Source organism: Brassica napus, chromosome A8, assembly GCF_020379485.1.
Source record: "Brassica napus cultivar Da-Ae chromosome A8, Da-Ae, whole genome shotgun sequence".
Classification (NCBI taxonomy): Eukaryota; Viridiplantae; Streptophyta; class Magnoliopsida; order Brassicales; family Brassicaceae; genus Brassica; species Brassica napus.
The window spans coordinates 13387107-13406478 of NC_063441.1; the positions used below are offsets into that span (position 1 = coordinate 13387107).

General features: G+C 36.0%; 3 protein-coding genes and 2 long non-coding RNA genes across 7 annotated transcripts; 2 read left to right on the forward strand and 3 right to left on the reverse strand.

The window, feature by feature from the left end:
* Positions 1-1524: 1524 nt before the first annotated feature.
* On the reverse strand, positions 1525-3179 carry LOC125577389. 2 transcript variants are annotated; one of them, XR_007315817.1, is made up of 5 exons: positions 2951-3178; positions 2783-2872; positions 2397-2572; positions 1898-1959; positions 1525-1785 (listed from the first exon to the last, which is right to left on the reverse strand). It is a non-coding gene; the product is annotated as an uncharacterized LOC125577389 (long non-coding RNA). The 2 variants fall into 2 exon arrangements; XR_007315818.1 differs by having other exon boundaries at positions 2783-3179.
* An 843-nt stretch (positions 3180-4022) lies between these two features.
* On the forward strand, positions 4023-6808 carry LOC106361028 (cyclase-associated protein 1-like). The gene is made up of 10 exons (XM_048738844.1): positions 4023-4371; positions 4453-4621; positions 4707-4771; positions 4879-5182; positions 5273-5423; positions 5512-5621; positions 5712-5767; positions 5857-5913; positions 6028-6171; positions 6402-6808. Exons 1-10 carry the CDS (start codon positions 4087-4089, stop codon positions 6486-6488), a joined length of 1428 nt encoding a protein of 475 aa, XP_048594801.1. The 5' UTR covers positions 4023-4086; the 3' UTR covers positions 6489-6808.
* A 194-nt stretch (positions 6809-7002) lies between these two features.
* On the forward strand, positions 7003-9485 carry LOC106361031 (guanine nucleotide-binding protein subunit beta). The gene is made up of 6 exons (XM_013800727.3): positions 7003-7462; positions 7566-7660; positions 7737-8164; positions 8600-8957; positions 9033-9146; positions 9255-9485. The coding sequence occupies exons 1-6, from the start codon at positions 7357-7359 to the stop codon at positions 9288-9290; spliced, it is 1137 nt and encodes a 378-aa protein (XP_013656181.2). The 5' UTR covers positions 7003-7356; the 3' UTR covers positions 9291-9485.
* On the reverse strand, positions 9469-14650 carry LOC106361029 (coatomer subunit gamma). Its single transcript, XM_013800726.3, has 17 exons — positions 14387-14650; positions 14037-14185; positions 13810-13923; positions 13538-13738; positions 13350-13451; positions 12848-12955; positions 12534-12767; positions 12075-12325; positions 11806-11977; positions 11567-11722; positions 11430-11480; positions 11104-11241; positions 10826-11023; positions 10609-10740; positions 10350-10523; positions 9972-10211; positions 9469-9886 (listed from the first exon to the last, which is right to left on the reverse strand). Exons 1-17 carry the CDS (start codon positions 14430-14432, stop codon positions 9692-9694), a joined length of 2661 nt encoding a protein of 886 aa, XP_013656180.2. The 5' UTR covers positions 14433-14650; the 3' UTR covers positions 9469-9691.
* A 2245-nt stretch (positions 14651-16895) lies between these two features.
* LOC106428695 lies at positions 16896-18315 on the reverse strand. Of its 2 annotated transcripts, XR_007315819.1 has the most exons (4): positions 18122-18275; positions 17628-18019; positions 17395-17514; positions 16896-17311 (listed from the first exon to the last, which is right to left on the reverse strand). It is a non-coding gene; the product is annotated as an uncharacterized LOC106428695 (long non-coding RNA). The 2 variants fall into 2 exon arrangements; XR_001285690.3 differs by having other exon boundaries at positions 17628-18315.
* Between the last annotated feature and the right edge of the window lie 1057 nt (positions 18316-19372).

Consider the following 19372-nt stretch of genomic DNA (forward strand, 5'->3'; position numbering starts at 1 on the left):
CCATTGATCAATGCAGTAGAAAAGGAAAGTATGGCCGCAAGTAAAAGAGCATAGATAGGTTCCGTTGTTGCAGCTTTCACGATTTCGTAAGTAGACGGTCCATATAACTTTCATAACCAAAAAAAATAATTTGCAGATTCAGGAGCCACTGCGTGTCCAAAAACGTCCACCCTCCCTACTGACGTGGCGGTCTGTGAAAAAAGAAAAAGATAACTTTATTAGCATATATATTTCATTTACTGCTAACAAAATAAAAATTGAATTACTGTAGTAGAATATAATAAATAAAGTTTTGAATGTTTACAAAACGTACTGCACCAAACCGCACCGCTGTTAATAGCAACATAAATATATATATATATATATATATATATATATATGTATGTATATTTTTATTATTGTTAAGACCACACCACAATTGTTTCACACTTGTTCTCTATGTTATCATTTAGACTCTAAGTTAAGTAGACACTATTAAAAAGTTAATATTATTGTTTTATAGTATGTTTGTATGTTTTAATATTTTATGATCAAGTAGACCATCTACTTCATATAACCGATTATAATTTTCAAAACAGTTGCTATTGATTACTTTTAGAATATTGCTAAATGTTTTTTTATTATATATATTTTGGCTAGGTTTATATGAGCATAATTATTATTTTTTGTTTTTTTAATTAAAGTTTCATTAGTTAGATTTAATTTTGTGTGATGGGGTGTTACAATATTAGAATACTAAAGATGATGTGCCATCACGACCCATTTTTTGTCTATAAATTGTAATAATTTTAAAGTAAAAAAAATTAACTTAAACATTAATGTGATTTTATTTTATGCATTCAACTTGTTATAATATTTGATAAATTTAGTTTAATTATTTGAGAGATTATATCTTGAATACCAAAATTTATAATTTGATGACTAATAACATTGGCTCAGTAAATATTGAAGCTATATTTTATTTGAATATCTTAATTTGTTCATTATTTAATTTTAGTAAATATTCTGTTTATTTTATAAATAATTTTAAAATAGGTAAGAGACTTTTAATATGAATGCATTCTATGTTTAGGTATTACATTAAAAATACGTTGGATACATTAGCGCATTAACATATGTAAATGTATTGATCATTGGTTAAGTAGAAGATTACAGACCTGAGACCTTTCATATCTGTTACATTTGAAACATACATCTATTATCACTTTAAGCTCTTAAGTAAACACTTATAAGAAAATAGAGTTGGAAATTTGAAAACCTTATCGAAATTCATCGAGGATGCTCTAACCTAAAGTTGATCTTGACATGAACGTAGCTGGTATTAGCTAAATTTATGATGAATGATTTAACCTAAAATATGGAAAGTAATTTAAAGGTACCATGGTTGATGGGGGTGGAGACTCCTAAATCAATTAAAATGATCTAAAAACATTTTTGTAATAAGTTTTATTGGAAGTAGTCAAAAGCCATAAACATATCTTAAGTAATGATATATGATAAATTGTTTCAGTGGTCCAAACCACAAACGACAATGTTTCGTTTATTATTCTTTAAGATAATGTATTTTATAAGACAAAATAGTATAAAATATGAGCAAGACAGAAACAGTATAAAGATATGAAGTATGCTTCTGTACAAAAGGTATTCTCATGACATCCCCTGCTAGAGAATCAGTTGATTTTATATTTCTCGGTCAACTTGCCATTGGTATTCCTACATCCTTTCATTAAGTGACGCCATCGTATGATTTGCACATTCACTACACCAGTGTTCTTCAGCCAACATCTACAATGAGATTTCAATTAAAGACATATTTCGTGAGCTATCTCTTAGATAAGAGAGGACCAGATACATAGAGGCAGAAAACCATGCTACAAAGAGTTTTGTATCATCAGACCTGATTAATAAAATGCTTCATTCGATGCAGAAGCTGTATCCCTGAAGAAAAAGAGTCGCTTCCTGAGAAAGAGAATCTAGTAGTTCTTAACAGGAAACATGAAAAGAGCATCATTGTATGATATGGTTCCTAGCAAAGCCAAACCCAATGGTTCAAGTTAACGTAAGTTTTTCTGTTTCTTATAATTGCTTTGTAAGAAAAATCTTCAGCATTTGAAGAAACATAGAGCATCAACTGTCCTGTTGGCTGCTTAACAAAAATCAAAGCTTCTGCATTAGAGATATCTACTAATCTGACCAGGAAGAAATAAACCAAAATTATGTATAGTTGTCAAAATAAAATAGCTTGGAATTTTTTTTACAGAGTCATCACCTTGCTTGAAAAAAGTTGTTCTCGAGCTATGTAAATCGTGAAATGTCTCTCAACCAAAATTTCCTTTTCCAGAAGAAAAAAAAAAACTGATTCTGACTTATGAAAATAAAAGAAATTTTTCACAAACCTCAATTATGGTGATGAACAGTAATACACCACATCTGATATGAGCTTCGATTTAATCGAGGATACATTCTCCTTATTTAGTCAACTGACCGTTTTGACCTTCGTATATCATTGAGAGGCACTGCCTTTTCTTTCACTCATCCCTTCATGTAGCTTTGAGTTCTGACTGTCTTAAACCTGCAAAGAAATTAGAGTGTTAATTCATACTTGAGATACGATTCTTGAGTGGTATTAGCGATTGAACAAAGAGCCGTCAGATAGCCACATATTGCAAAAGAGATGTGATGCGAGAGAGATGTGAGGCATGCTGGGAGGAATAGAGGAGGCATGCTTGAGAAGCCATGACTTTACTCAAAGAAAAAGAATCAATTTTCTACAATTGCATACGTTCTCAGATCTACGTTCTCAGGCCTGTTTCTCCCCTTGCGTTGCTAAGCCTGGCGCGAAGCGAAGGGATTGGATTTCACCTCCCCAATACTGTAAACCAATAATAATATTAAAAATCCAGAAGCCATTCAAACACGATTGTAGACTGGAATCTGGGAAAATTCAAACCTGAATAAATACTGCCGATTAGCTCTTGTTTTTTTACGGACCGAAAGCACAAACCCAAGTCGAGTCGCACTCGATCGACGAAACCAAATCTGTAAAAAAAAAGAAAGAATATCACCAAAAAATCATAAAATTTTTCTAAGTGTATGAAGAGACAGTTCGCCGGTTAGGTAACGAAGAGTCTGAGTTCGAATTAATAATGCAGCGAGTGGGATGACGATGTTAATGGTCTGATTAAAGGAGAAAATTAATGGGAAAGAGAAGACGTTACAAGAATCTAATCGGAGGCGGCTAGGATGAAAGACGTCATGTGCTTGACAGACAAACAAATGGGCTTGAACAAACAAACCTTGATATTAGTCCATAATATTTTTCAGAATCATCTTGTGAACTAAAAATTAGGTAGTTATTTTTTTTTACGTGACAGGTGGCGCAAAATGCCCATATTTGCTTGCTGACGTGGAGGGCTGAGGTGAGAGAAAACTCAGCTTTATTATTATAGATAAGTTTAGTTTAAGGTTGGAGTTGAACGAGATTACAAGCATTTATTGATATTAGAAACCTATCAGTTTCTTCACTTTTCTATCTCTTAGCTTTATCAATTAAGCTGAAAAACAAAGCAACTGATACGTTTGGATTTTGACAAGACTCTCTTTTACCAATGCCATTGTATAAACTCTCATAAATGAAATCTATGCCCAAAAGAAAACATATTTTTGGGTAAATCCTCTTTTGAGATTCCTACCATTTTTACTCATGCTCTAACATATTTTATCTTTTGGTTTACTTAACTAGACCAAACAAAACCAAACCAAAACTCAGTAGTTTGCTCTGCTTTGTAAAGTGTTTGGTATTCAGATTAATAAGGGTTCAAAGCTGAACCGTACCGTAAACCAAAACTATTTCGGTTTTACCGAAATATAAACCGAATCGATTTCGGGTCAATCAATATTATATGAGGTCAATCGATTAATCCTCCAAACCACGACCACTCCACCACCTGCTATACAGGTAATCATCCTAAAAGTCGCCACGTGGCATCACACATTCTCCTGACTTTTCCATAATCATGAAACCCACCAACACTATCCCACTCTAATTCGATATTCATCCAGATCTGTTGTTGTTGTTCAGCGAAAATGGAGGAGAGTTTGATCAAGCGCCTCGAAGCTGCGGTTACGAGGCTCGAAGGAGGAGGAGGAGGAGTTACTCTTTCCCGCGGAGGAGATTTCTCTTCCGGCGCCAATGTCGCCGCGGCCTCTGATCCATCGATTCTGGCTTACGACGATCTGATTTCGCAATGCGTCGGCAGGATTCTCACCGCGGCTGAGAAGATCGGCGGACCTGTTCTCGACGTGACGAAGATCGTCGCCGAAGCCTTCGCCGCGCAGAAGGAGCTGCTTGTTCGCATCAAGCAAACTCAGGTAAAACGGGAACATACAATGATCCTGCTAACACTAGTTGTAATCGATTCATGGATTTGGATTGGATTTGATTTTGAGCAGAAGCCTGACATGGCTGGATTAGCTGGATTTCTCAAGCCGTTGAATGATGTTACGATGAAAGCTGACGCTATGACTCAAGGAAAGAGGAATGATTACTTCAATCACCTTAAGGCTGCTTCTGATAGTTTATCTGCATTGGCTTGGATTGCTTTCACCGGGAAAGATTGTGGTAAGCTAAGCTGAGCCATTATGTTTTTGGTAATCTGTCACTGTGAATGATTGTGATGTGGTTTTCAATATTTTCCTTGCAAAAGGTATGAGTATGCCAATAGCTCATGTGGAAGAAAGTTGGCAGATGGCTGAGTTCTATAGCAACAAGGTGGATGATGCTCTTTCTATGCTTTCTGGAAAACATATTGCTTTTTCGGATTGTATATGCTTAAATTGCTCTTTTAATCATGTGAGGAGCTATGTGTTCTTCTTTAGGTTTTGGTGGAGTACCGTAACAAAGACGCTGATCATGTGGAGTGGGCTAAGGCCTTGAAAGAGCTTTACTTACCTGGTTTAAGGGATTATGTTAAAAGTCATTACGCCTTGGGACCTGTATGGAATGCGGCAGGGAAGCCTGTTAGTGCTCCTGCAAAGGGTCCACCTGGTGCTCCTGCTCCTCCCCCAGCACCATCTGCACCGCTCTTTAGTTCTGAGTCTTCGAAGCCGTCATCTTCTTCTAACCAGAAGCAAGGGATGTCTGCTGTTTTCCAGCAGCTCAGCTCTGGTTCTGTGACCTCAGGTACGTTTGAGTTTGCGTGCGGCTTCATATTTTTCTGAAACTTTGGAATGTGATTCACAAGTAGCTTATTATTCCTTCTTTGGTTCACAGGTCTTAAAAAGGTGACGGATGATATGAAGACAAAGAACCGTTCTGATAGATCTGGAGCAGTGAGTGCCGTTGAGAAGGAAACTCGTACCACCACTAAACCAGCCGTTTCGAAAACTGGACCACCGAAAATGGAACTTCAAATGGGTCGCAAGTGGGTTTTTTTTACTAACAAACAACTAAATGATGCAAATTCAAACTATGGTAGAAGTACTCTAATATGGCTTCTGCTGAACTATTAGGTGGGCTGTTGAGAACCAAATTGGGAAGAAGGACTTGGTTATCAGCGAGTGTGATTCCAAACAGTCTGTGTATGTATTTGGTTGCAAAGATTCTGTCTTGCAGATACAAGGTAACTCTGCGGCATTCCAGTTCTACTGTAAAAGTTTGAACAATTGCTAAAATAATGTTCGAGTTTCTTACTGTTTTTCCGTATCTGTAGGAAAAGTCAATAACATCACCATTGACAAATGCACCAAAATGGGTGTTGTCTTCACGGTGAGTGGGACAATACTGTTTCCTCTTACATTCCCACTTTATTCAGAGAGGCGATTTCTAGTAATGAAAAGTCTAACATGTCTGTATAGGATGTTGTTGCTGCATTTGAGATTGTGAACTGCACAAACGTTGAAGTACAATGCCAGGTATGTTTTCTATCATAATGGCCAAAAAACATATGATGTAGTTCTAATTGCTGCAGTTTTTCCGTGAACACTGATGTTTTTGCTCTGTCTATACGTCATCTATGGCTCTTTCAGGGTTCAGCTCCCACAGTCTCTGTGGACAACACAACTGGCTGTCAGTTATACCTAAACAAAGACTCATTGGAGACAGCTATTACAACAGCTAAGTCGAGTGAGATAAATGTAATGGTCCCTGGTGCTTCCCCTGATGGAGATTGGGTATGTCTTTCCTCTCTTTGTAACCATGACAATTGATCTCTTTGTATTCCTGGGATTTATACATCGAGAAACGAAATATTTCTCGAGTCTAGTTACTGTGGGTGCTACCAAAATTCAGAATTCATTAATGACAAGCTTATTGTAACCAAGGACTTGTGTATGTTTGAGTGAAGTGACACTGTTCAATAAAGGAATCATGCTCATAATGTTTTTATTATACAACAATGTAGGTGGAACATGCACTGCCTCAACAGTACAACCATATGTTCACTGAAGGGAAGTTCGAGACAACGCCGGTCTCTCACTCAGGTGCCTAAGTAAAGAGGAATAATCTCTGTTCAGTCTGGGTTTTTGCTTAAATATGAGGTCTTCTTTTAACTTGGTTTCGTCTAATTATAATAGAAGAGAATCTGGTTTGTTTGTTTGTTTGTTTGTTTGTTTGTGGTTCTGTCTCCATCCCCCAGTTTTGGGATTGGATGTTCTCTTGTTTTTTTTTTTCTTTTCGTGATGTTGATCATCTCGTCTTTTGTTCGTCCTTGAGGCTTTGGACTGGATTGGATTTAATATTTTTTTGTGCGCGCTCATACTTTTTTTCTGAGCTATTGCTGATGAGAAAAGGTTGTTCCTATTTTTGGAATATGCAAATTTATATATATATATATATATATATATTATTCAACCTTTTTGGTTTTGTTTTGTAAATGATGCGAGCGATTGTTGACAAAAAAAAATGATGCGAGCGTTGTAGTTAGAAATAGAGGAAAAGTATATTAAATTATGTCAAATGCTAATAGAAAAGTATATTAGTCAACATCACAGTCGTATGTTAGTAAGTGTTCAAATAATTGAGCTACAAAACCAAAACCACAGAGAAAAACTAACGGCAAAGGAGCAAATTCCCGAACAACGACGTCGTTTGAGCATTGTGAATAGGGTCCACTTTTGTTATCCCAAATGGGAACAGTCAATTGTCGTCTTCCTGTCAGGTCAGAGACATCAACAAGAAGAACAACACGAGGTGTCTGAATGCTTCATCTCTTCTTCTTCTCCTCCTCCTCCTCTCCCACGTAATTCCCCTAAAATCCACTCTTTCTAGGGTCCGACCATGAACTTTCCTCTCCCCTAAACATCTGCTCTCTCTAGTTTCTCTGATCGGCGACGGAGAAGACCAACTCCGAAGCGGGAATGTCTGTCTCCGAGCTCAAAGAGCGCCACGCCGTCGCAACAGATACCGTTAATAACCTCCGTGACAAACTTATACAGAGACGCCTCCAGCTACTCGACACCGATGGTTTCTTGCTTTTCTTCCTCTTCTTCTTCACAATCTACCTCTCATGGTTAAAGACATCTTTGTTCTTAGTGTTTTTGATTTCTCTTTGTTTGAATTTTGACAGTGGCCAAGTACACGGCGGGGCAAGGTCGTTCTCCGGTGAAATTCGGAGCGACGGATCTAGTTTGTTGCCGTACTCTTCAAGGACACACGGGGAAGGTGAGTGAGAGAGAGAACTTCAATCTTATCTCTTATCTCACAAGTAAACGAGAAAGCTTTTTTTTAACTTTAACAGGTTCATTCATTAGACTGGACACCGGAGAGTAACCGGATCGTGAGTGCATCTCAAGACGGTAGATTAATAGTATGGAACGCTCTAACGAGTCAGAAAACTCACGCTATAAAACTCCCTTGTGCATGGGTTATGACATGTGCCTTCTCTCCGAATGGTCAGACTGTTGCGTGTGGTGGGTTGTTGGAGAGTGTTTGTTCTATCTTCAGTCTTAGCTCGACCGCTGACAAGGACGGAACTGTGCCGGTTTCGAGAATGCTAAGTGGTCACAAGGGGTATGTTTCGTGCTGTCGGTATGTCCCAAATGAGGATGCTCATCTGATTACCGGTTCAGGTGATCAGACATGCGTCTTGTGGGATGTTACTACTGGTCTTAAAACTTCTGTTTTTGGCGGCGAGTTTCAGTCTGGACATACTGCTGATGTACTAAGGTATGGATTTTGCTTCCATGTGGTTGCTTTGCTGGCATCACTTTGTTTGATACGGTTTTTAAAGTAGCATATCTTAAGGCATAGGCGTTCGGGTTCGAGTTTTTCGGGTTTAGTTTCTTAGGTCCATTTTAGGTTTTTAGTAGTTTCTTTGGTTCGGTTAATAATACTTCGATTTCGGGTGTCTAGGACCTATTTTCGAATCGAACTCATAATAGTATTCGCTTTGTAAGTATCTTAATTGTCAGATCAAAATAAATATGAAATTGAGTATTTGATATACCTAATATAGATATGTTGTAGGTAATCTTATAGGTTTTGGTCTATAGGATAGGGAGTTGAATTGATTTGTGTATAAATTTAGTATGGGTAAGAGTATATTTTGGAGTTTAGCGAAACTCATGCCTTTATGTAACTGTTGTGTCCCATTTCTTACAGTGTATCAATCAGTGAATCAAACCCAACTCGGTTCATATCTGGTTCATGTGATACCACTGCACGCTTGTGGGACACTCGCGATGCAAGCAGAGCAGTGGGGACGTTTCATGGGCACAAGGGAGATGTGAATACTGTCAAGTTCTTTCCGGATGGGCATAGATTTGGGACTGGATCAGAAGATGGAACGTGCAGGTTGTATGACATTAGGACTGGTCATCAACTCCAGGTGTACCAGCCACAATGTGATGGTGAGAACCTTCCTGTGACCTCCATCACATTCTCTGCCTCGGGGAGGCTTCTTTTCGCTGGCTACGCTAATAACAACACCTGCTACGTTTGGGATACTGTCTTGGGAGAGGTAAGCTAATTAAATATTTAGTACCGAGTGGTGGGAGTTGTTTTAGCTCATTGTGATTGTGTGGTTTTCTTGCAGGTTGTATTGGATTTGGGGCAGCTTCAGGATTCACATAAGAATCGGATAAGCTGTTTGGGGATGTCAGCAGATGGAAGTGCCTTGTGTACAGGAAGTTGGGATTCAAATCTTAAGGTTAGTAGTGACACTCTAATATATCATACCATGTTATGTTTTTTCAGTGATATAGAAATTAAGGTAAGAAATAACATTGGATGTGTGTGTGTGTTTAATTACACACAGATATGGGCGTTTGGAGGGCACAGGAGAGTGATATGAAGGAGACAACAAACTTAAAGAGTCGTGTCTCTGCTCTATCTCCAGTTCTTGTGGTTGTTGTTAATATGTTATGTAGTAAGTAAAACCCTACGGTCGGTTTGTAATCTTGTTGAGAAGGTGTTTTGCTTTTGATATAGTGGAGTTGTGTAAGAAAGGATCAAATTCAGATCATTCCATGGAACTTGAAGACCAATATATATCATAAAAAGGAAAAACTCCAATGTCTGACAGTAATAATGTAGAAATAAAAGAAGGTAATATCACTATTTAAAAAGAAAAGATTGTACTATGAGGTTGGTTAAGTGAGGATCTTTAGCAACATGAAGAAAACTCTTTGTTTATTTCTGGCAACACTCTTTCGTACTTGGAGAAGATACGTGAGAGATGATCCCTCAAGAGTTTTAGCCGTTGGCAACAATCTCGTGAATGGCCTCAGCGACAGAGACGTCTTCAGCTCTAACCGCCAGTTTCATAGCAATCTCCTTTGAGCTGTCCATCCCAAACTGTGCCCTCACTAACACTTTCACGTTCCCTATGTACACACCTGACAGTAAGCAAGTGTGTGACCTTGCATTGCTCGGAACTGTCTCCGTCCCCTGCAATTTTGTTTCTCCAAGTGTCAGTTTCAAGTTATCACCAAACCCGGAAAAAAAGGAAGAAAAGGCAGGAAGAGAGACTAACCTCACAAGGCTGCATGCCAAGAAGATCGATGACAGCCTTTATAGCTTCTCCCAAACTCTCTCTTTGCCCCAGGCCATATTCATCTACGTGCTCATCTTCTTCATTCATGCTTTCCCATGCATTCCTGAAATTGGAGACACTCACTTTCAAGATGTAATCTGCAGATACAACCTCAAGATCCTCCAGCTGGTACTCATCTTCCACCCCATCGTCCTCTGCTTCTCCTGTGCTTGGGTCAACCTGTGTTACAAATCCCATTCATAATACACAAACAAATTAGTCATCTTGTTTTTCTTTTACCCATGAACAATTAGAGTCAGTCTACTACTTCTACTTCATCTAAAGATTGAAAAAGTTGGAAATAAAAGCAACATGTACCTCCTTAACAACAAAAGTCAATGTGTTGGAAAACTTTCCAACAGCGGGGACACCTGCTGGCTTCTCAAAAGCAACAAAGGCTTGACCAGGCGAATCGTAAGGAAGTGAGTTTAGTGCCTTCGAAGTTATTTCACTGAATTCTTCTGCTTCTGAAGCATCTACTATGACATTGACCTACAAAACAACTCATGCCATGAGGAAAGAGGGCATAAGCATAAGATAAGCTTTACACCAATGTTTTAGACCAATGGCTCAGTACCCTCTCCAACAACTGCTCTGGTATTGTGTTAGTGCAGTTGTACTGAAACACCACATGATTGTCAAAGATATGCTTTACAACATTGACGGCGTATTCTGTTTCCGCTTCAGTTAACTCCACAGGTGAAGACGACTGAGAGAAAAAAAGTACAAGTTAAAGCAATCAAGGTAATTAAGTAACATTAGATTTAAACAGGAAAAAAAAAATCAGCGCCAACCTTGAAAAGTTTTCCAAAGGACGCAAACTCTGGGATAGATGAGAGAAGTCTTTCATAGCCTTCAAAACCAGAAGCAGGTGCAGCTGGTGGCGCACCGAGACCCGTGGGCTTTTTACCTTGGGCTTTCTTCTCTGCAAGAGGCTGAGATTTTACTTCCTTGGGCACAGAGTTGATATCAAAAGCTTCTTCAGAGGGATCCTGCAGGATCAAAGATATAAGATAACTGATGTACAAAGAAGCCTACGAAAATAAGAAAACCGAGAAAAGATAAAACTCACATAATTCTTCAGACTAGTTTCCATGTTGGCCAGAGGAACCTCCAAGGAACCAAACAGAAACTCCTTGCTATCTTTATCAGCGTCAAGAGTACCGTCACCACCAAGGACGCTCAAAAATAGTGTTGCTCTATCACGTACCTTAAAATAAAGAGGTCAAAATCCATGATCAAATCAGCAAACAATTTGCATGTATCTTCCCAGAAAATATTTGCAAAGTCAAACATATGAATGTATAATGATGCAACCGACTCAAGGGGTATACAAATAACAGACAGAAACAAAAATGCACAGATACTACAACCAATAGACTAAGACTAGAAACGCACCTCATCATCACTGTCATAGATGCAGCGCTTCAGCAGAACGGTAATCCTGGGCTGTCGAGCATCCAATGATTAAGCTCTTTAGAATCAGTCATGGAAGATAAAATAAAGAAATAAGTTAACAATAAAACTGTACATACCTTCAAGGAATCAACCATAAACCCAAACTTTGCTAGTGTCGAAACAGCAGCAGCCCGGACAGTGGCATTTTCCAGATGCACACGATTATAAATATATCGTATATATTTGCTTGGATCTGAGGTTTTGGGCCCTTCGATTCCCAGAAAATGAAGGATCTGTGCGAAAAAACACACATTTAAATACCACACACACATGTTTTAATCGAAACATCAGATGGATCATGGAGAAAATGATTTACCTGTGTTGAAAGATATGTGAACTCACAATCTTCAATGAATTCACAAAGATGAAGCAATCCACCTTCCTTGGCATCAGGGATATCTCTGATAATGGTCACAATAGAATCTACTATTGCTCTTTTATACTCAAATCCACCTTCTTCCCTAAGAATGTTGCTTAAGAAGGTCATCCTGTAAATGGAAAAGTAACACAGATAATTCATAAGCCACAATGCTAGGAAACCAATACTAGAGATCTGTAAATGACACACCGTAAAACTTCACTTACAGGGATCTGTACTTGAGAGGAAATTTCACACACAATGATCTTATTGCGTCCACGACCACAATTTTGAACTCATCAGCAATATCTGACATAAAATTAGTTATCTGCTTCATCAAGCGTTCTACACTTGATTCGTTCCCTGTTTTCAGGAGAGTGGTGATTGCGAGTGTAGCAATGCTTCTGTTCTGGTCAGAAATTAAACTCTCCATATCAATGTTGCAGTTGGTGACAGCCATAGGATGAGTCATTGAAACCTGTGGATCAAACTTGCGTTTAGTATACAATGAAACATATTTTATGCTTGATGGCCAAGGAACGATGAAGTTATCCAGAAAACTATAATATACTTTCGGTGTCTTACTTTATTTTTTTTGTAACAAACTTTCGGTGTCTTACTATACAAAGAAAAGAGATGAAAAAAACTTGTTTATAAAGATTTTCATATAAGAAAGGATTGTAAACCTTGTTCAGAGTTCGGACAGCAGCAAATCTCAACACTGGTTTGGGGGAACTCAAAAAGAGCTGGAGAACAGTGATTGCTGGAGTCAATTCTCGGCTTGTCACACCATCAAGCTCAGTGATCGCCCTGGCAGCCTCAAGTATCACCATTTCTGCCTTATGGCGCAGACAACTCTCCAGAAACTCATAGAACGGACGTTCTCCAGATTGACCATGGTTGGACATGTCACGGATAACCTGCACAATAGAAACTAGAGCTGAATCGAAAAGTTACTTTCAACCACATATCAAATAATCAAAAGGCATGGAGCACTAACCTGACTGGTGTAGCGTATCAAAAGACACTGAGCCAATGGAGAACGAACAGATCCCCTGGTCAAGCTACCGACCAACTTGCTAACAGCCAAGCGATCATTTTGGCGTATCTGAACATGATGATTGATTGTTAATATCCAGTAGATCAATTCTCACTATCTTAGTAAATGCAAAAAAGAAAAGCACATTGTGTTGGGAGCCTTTTCAAATCAATGTAACAGTAGCAACATATATCATTTTCTAACTCATATAACTTCGACAAGTCACAAGTCTTAGGCTATTCTTCCAACCAAACATGTAACATATGCTATCCGAGACAAATTCTAAATGACCATAGTAAAGAGCTATGATCGGCGCTACAGAAAACCTATTGTTTATGTTTCTAGTCAATACTCATAGTAACACATCTTTTGTCAACATACTTCTTCCCAGTGGATGTTTAATTAAACAAAGAACAGAAACATACACCAATTTACTTCGGTAACACCAATGCAACAAACTTACCTGATGGAGCAAAGCCAGGGCATGAAACTGAACGAGGGCTGATCTGGATTGAACACCTTCTTGAACCTCATTGCTCCATCTTTTAACAATTTCAGGGTTTGTCTGTAAACAACAATACAAGAATATAAGCATAACCTAACAAATACGAAACAACCAAACAGTTTGGGTGTGTAGAAACTAAAGGTTACCCTTAGCAAGTGAAGCCCACTGACTAAAGCAGCACTTGAAACAACGGGATTCTTATCCACAATAGCTTGCTTCAAGTACCGCTCAATCTGAGTGAGAAGGGTGCCGTCAATAATCCGGCAGAGGACACGGATGGCATTAGCTCGGTACATATCAATCTTACTGTTCATGTCCTTCATAAGTGAGCTCGTTACGATAATAACCTATGAGAGAAACACCAAACAACTCATCAGAAACATAACTCTCATATCAAATACTGAGTCAGATGGCAAACCTCATCAGAAGATGGAGATAACTCCTTAATGATCAAGTAGACCATTCTCCTCAACCCAGTGTCTTTTGATTGGAAAAGCTTTGTAACTGAAAAGAACACTTCCGTTGCTTCAACCTAAGCAAAATAAAATTCACAGAACATGATGCTTTAACCAATAAGAAGGTTATTCATTTTATACACCAAAAGTGCTATGATATGTTCAAAAAGCAAATGAAAGTGAAACGGACCTTGGTGAAAGACTCTCCTTGGTTAAGCAAATAAAGGAGCTTGGTGATGACCTGGGAGCATCTTCTAGGATCAACCTGAGCGTCATTAAAGACTCTCGCTTCTTGAAGAACAGCTCCCTTCTCTATTCCCATGAATGGTGAATACTCCACTGACAAATAAAACACCACAATTCAGACCGGATCCAATGTGGTAACAGAACTAAACCGGTTCCGTAATTACAACAAACACAATAGTCTTGTGCAATTGTAGATCTAACACAACCAAACCAAAATGATACATCGATTCGCACAGATCTGAAAACTTCAAATCTAATCTAACGCTTTGCACAGAGAAACGGAGGAGGACGTACTCTCATCGTCGTGATCGTCGTCTTTCTTAACGAAAGGTTGCGCCATTGCTGATCTACCGAAAACTCCCTTACGCTGTCACTTCTCAGATCTCGCTACAGAGGATGAGAGAGTCTGAAACTGTGAGAGATCGAGAGAGAAGACAACTCAGAAGCTCTCGATCTGCTGCGTTAGGCTTCAAATTTATATGCTGAGGCTCTAAAGGTTAGGATCTTGCAGAGAGTGCAAATAAGAATGACGCGAGCGCTCCATTTGCAAATTAAGTTTTTTTCCCTTTTCAACAATTTAGATTCTTTTTTTTATTTTTTACGATAGATTTTGATCCACCCTTTTAAAATACAAAATTATTTTATACCAAGTTTTAGTTTAGGGGAAATTTCATATGTTAGTTTGTGTTTATATATACAAATCAGTTTGGATTTTGACATTTTGTTAATTAACCAACGTTTTGTAATTATCATAATTTAACAGTTAAATTTTATTTAAAAAAACAAAATATCAGAGAAATTCATTTTGTCTACTACCGATCACAATTTAATCAAACGATTATATTTAAAAATATTTAAAATATTTTTCAAGAAACTATAATATAAAAGGAAACATATATTTATTTTTAAAATAAAATATATCATAAAATTGTAGATTAAATTGGTTAGAAATACATTTGATATTTCTTTTCAATGAAATTACAAAAAAAAAAAGATCAATGCCACATTTCGTAAATCTTATTGTAACAAATGCTATTTTCATATAATATTGTTTTAATAAGAAAGACTAGTTTATTCTTTAATTACAAATGACAAAATTATTATCTAGCTATTTTACAATTTGTTGAGATTTTAACATCTTTGTGTTGGAATAAGACTACAATCCCAACACTCATACTCAGAATTTTTTATTCATGTTCAAAGAATTTTTGTTACAATAACAATTTTAATAGAGAAAATCGTGTTACAATAACAATTTTAATAGAGAAAATGCTCAAACCAATACTATAATAATGATTATTTATACAACACTCATAAAATCCTAATGTTGTATGCATTATGTATAACTAGGGTCAGCCCGCCCGTAGGACGGGATATACTTTACTTGTGATTTTTGTTAATAGTTTTTTTAATGTTTTTATAGTTTGTGTCTTAGGTTTGCATTTGCAAAAGATATGTATAATGCACTACAAAACAAATTATATTATATCACATAAATAGTATTAGAAAAAATAAATGATATATTAATCTTTGTTAAGCAAGTGAAAATCAATTAAAAGTATATAGTATATTTATATACGTGTAAGAATATACAGTTTACTCTAAACTTTAAACAATTTTAATTTTAATTATTGTTTCTGTTGTTTTTATTAGAAATCAAAGGTTTAATAAATTAATAAAAAACTTTTAATTTTTCATTAATGTAATTATTTTATATTTTTAGTGTTTGTTATATATATTTTATCATAAAAATAAGTAAAATAAAAATACTTGTAACTACAGTTGAATTTCAATACAAAAATTATTAATTATTTTTCATTCTTATATATTTATTTTGAATGTGTTGGTATTTTTTATATATTTTCAAACCTATTGATTTAGATAATGTGAAAAATGAATGAATTTACAGTTTGATTTTAAAGTTAGTTAAATAACATAACAATCTAAAATTGATTATTTAAGTATACACATATTTTAAAACTTTTATCAAAATGAAAATGAAAAAATACAAAATATTTTAAGTTTCTTAAAATATTTAAAAATATTTAGTGGCGTAGGACATAATTTCATTGTTATTTGAGTTTGTTTGTTTTTTAATTTAACGATTTTCATACTCCTTGATAATATAATTTGTGGAGGCCAATATTAGCCAACTTATTAAAATTATAATAAATATGTTATGGTTAATTTCTGATACATCATATTTATGAAATGGTTGCTTGAAAATCGGAATTATTTTAATATATATATATAATATTATTGTTTTATATTATTTATTTCTTTAATTATTCATCACGTAAAGTCTTCCAACCAATCTACCTTTGTCAGTTTTTTTGCTCCCAATCACATAGCTATTCCAAAAAACATTTTCTTGAGAAGCAAAAACAAAAGAAATATGTCTTAATAACATTTAACTTTTTATTAAAACTTAGCGAGCTTTATGTATAGATTTTATTATAATTATGTTAAACTTGTTTAGTAATTTTTGATACATCATTTTTATGAAATGGTTAATTGAAACATAAACTATTTTAGTATATAGAGTGTTGATAATATTATTATTTTCCTTAGTTAGTCACTACTTAACGTCTTCAATCCAACCTACCTTTATCAAATTTTTTGTTCCTATTCAGATAGTTATTTCGATTTTTTTTTCTCAGAACAAAAAGCATAAGATATGTTTTAGTAACATTTCACTCTTTCTCTCAAAACTTAGCGCGCTTATGTATATGTTTTATCAAGCTTGTGTTATAACTTTTATTTTTTATATTTTCTTAAATTTTTTTTAATGTTGCAATCAAGATTAGTATCATAATCATACCCTTTTTTTTGCTAAAGATAATATACTATTAAAAAAAATGAAAGCCTTTTACAAAAAAAAAAAACTTGTAAGACTAAAAAATAACAAACCAACACGGCACTTTCAAAGAACAGAATCTCACTATAATATATGCTTAGCTCGTTCCACAGCAAGTCATAGTTAGATCATAGTAGCAACTGTCTCCATACAGGTGTCAGCTCTTACCTTGTCAGAATCCAAAACTTACTTTGAAGCTTTGATGACAATTTGATTATTATCCCACCGAATGAACTCGGTTCTGGTGTCACAAGTCTTCCTCACAGTGAAGAAACCTTTGTGTCCACAAACCTCACACCTTGCAGTTAGCTTTGTGACAGAATCATCTATTGGTACAATATCAAGAACATCACCAACTCCTCCTAAATTTTACCAAGAAAGGATCATTAAAGTTAAAGCTCAACGGAAAATTTTAAAGATTTAAAGTAAAAATGTCAAGTAACACCTTAAATAATCACTATCAACGACTGCAACAATAACAGTGTTGCCATCATCATCAGCGTCTTTGCAACAAAACTCATAAAGATCTCCAGTTCTCTGTTTCGTCAATACCAATCACATCAAGCTGCCAATCATTTTGAAAAAAAATACATCTTCAATCCAAATCCTTCACAATAAGACAACAATTACTACCAAAAAGGACAAAAGACTTTTTTTTTTTAGGACAAAAGACTTTACCTTGTCGTAAGCATCTTGTCTGAATCACTCAGGAAAAGACATAAGATCTGGAAGAACCCAGCAAGGGAATCCAATTCCTTCATGAACAACGGTGTGGTGGTGATTGAGATTGGGATCCCTTAGAGGAATACGTAAGCTCCGTTACCAAAGAGAGACATACGGCGAACTTCCAGTTAGAGCTAAACGCGGCAACTTAACCTCAACGGTGGAAGAACATGAACCTACTTCAGATCAGAGGAGCTAGCCATTTGAAGGAAATAAGCTTTCTTTGTTGTTTTTACGGTTGCCGAAACTGCAGCCGTTGAGATGAAGCGATTCAAGTCCTGTTGCTTTCTGGAATAGCCCAACACCGCCGTATCTAGCTCCGGTCAGATACATAAACAGTAGCAATTCTGAACAATAACAACGGGAACTTGGAATCTCAGAGAAATCGCAAAGAGAGATGAAAAAGAGAGAGAATGGTTTTGAGAGGAAGAAAGCATATCTTTTTATACCAGTAGAAACACCAAAGATCAACACACATTAAAGTGTAGATCGTGGCCAAAGGAATTAAAAACATGTTTAATGCGATTGATCTGGAAGTAGTTTTGTTTCGAGTGATCGAAAGAAGGCTAAAGGACGTGATCCAAACACAGGAACGGAATCCGTGAAGCCACATAAGCAGATATGTCTCTCCGTACGGCAGAAATCGAAGAACGATAAGAACCCTAAGAACGTAACCGGACCAACGTTAAATTTCAATAACAAAGCCCAAATTAAGATGAAGCCCATTAAATATCCAGACACTTGATTAAATGATACGCTGAGTTTCGACCTCATGGGACAGGTGTCGGCTCGACAGCATCTGAATTGATGACGTGGATGGCGACGTGGACCCCCTAGGAGAGAAGGAAACTGTTTTTTATATATAAAGATAGTATTTTCATTAATTGTATTGCATATGGTTTTCTCCGTAAGCATGAGAAAAATAATCTTCGAATTGATATGTTTTTCTCTATTATATGTCTTTTTGTTCTTATGGGCTAGATCATATACAAAAATTGGGCATATTTTCTACACAATCGGTAATTAAAATGTACATTTAGTGTTATTCAACTAAGAATTTGAGATAATTTGTATTAGAAAGAAAAATTATTGTTATTCAAACATCAATTTTAGAAACTAATTGTAAATTTTGGTATTATTAAATTTTTCATTTCATAAAATACTTTAAAATTTATTATCATTGTTATTTAAACAAATGATTTTTGCTGCTTCTTTTTGAAATAATTGGAATTGTGTTTTGCTTTTTCTTTTGAATCTTATATTTGTCTTCTTGCTTCTAAGAAAACTTACATCTTTGTATTAACAGTTGTTCAAGTTATGGCCAATGCAGTTTCTCTATGTATCTTCACCAGAACAAATAATGTTTAGTTATTTGCTATTTTTCTTAGTGTTAGCTTATCTTTAATCCACTTTGTTATTAATCCTTGTAATGGAGTTTTTCTATCTATAATGTGTAAACGACTATTTTGTTTTGTAAACATAGTTCATTCTCCCAAGTCGTCTTTGCAAAATTTAGTAATGAGAAATACATCAATGATTTATGTGATTAATTTGAGCTAGTGTGGTCCAATGATGCTGTTGTTCGAGGTGAGCTTTCTTTATTGAATTTATGGCTTGAAAGATTACGTTTTCTGCTTGTTCCTTGCTTTGTGGGTCACCATTTTGCTCTAGCATTATTTTGTTTGAGGGTCTTTGGCATT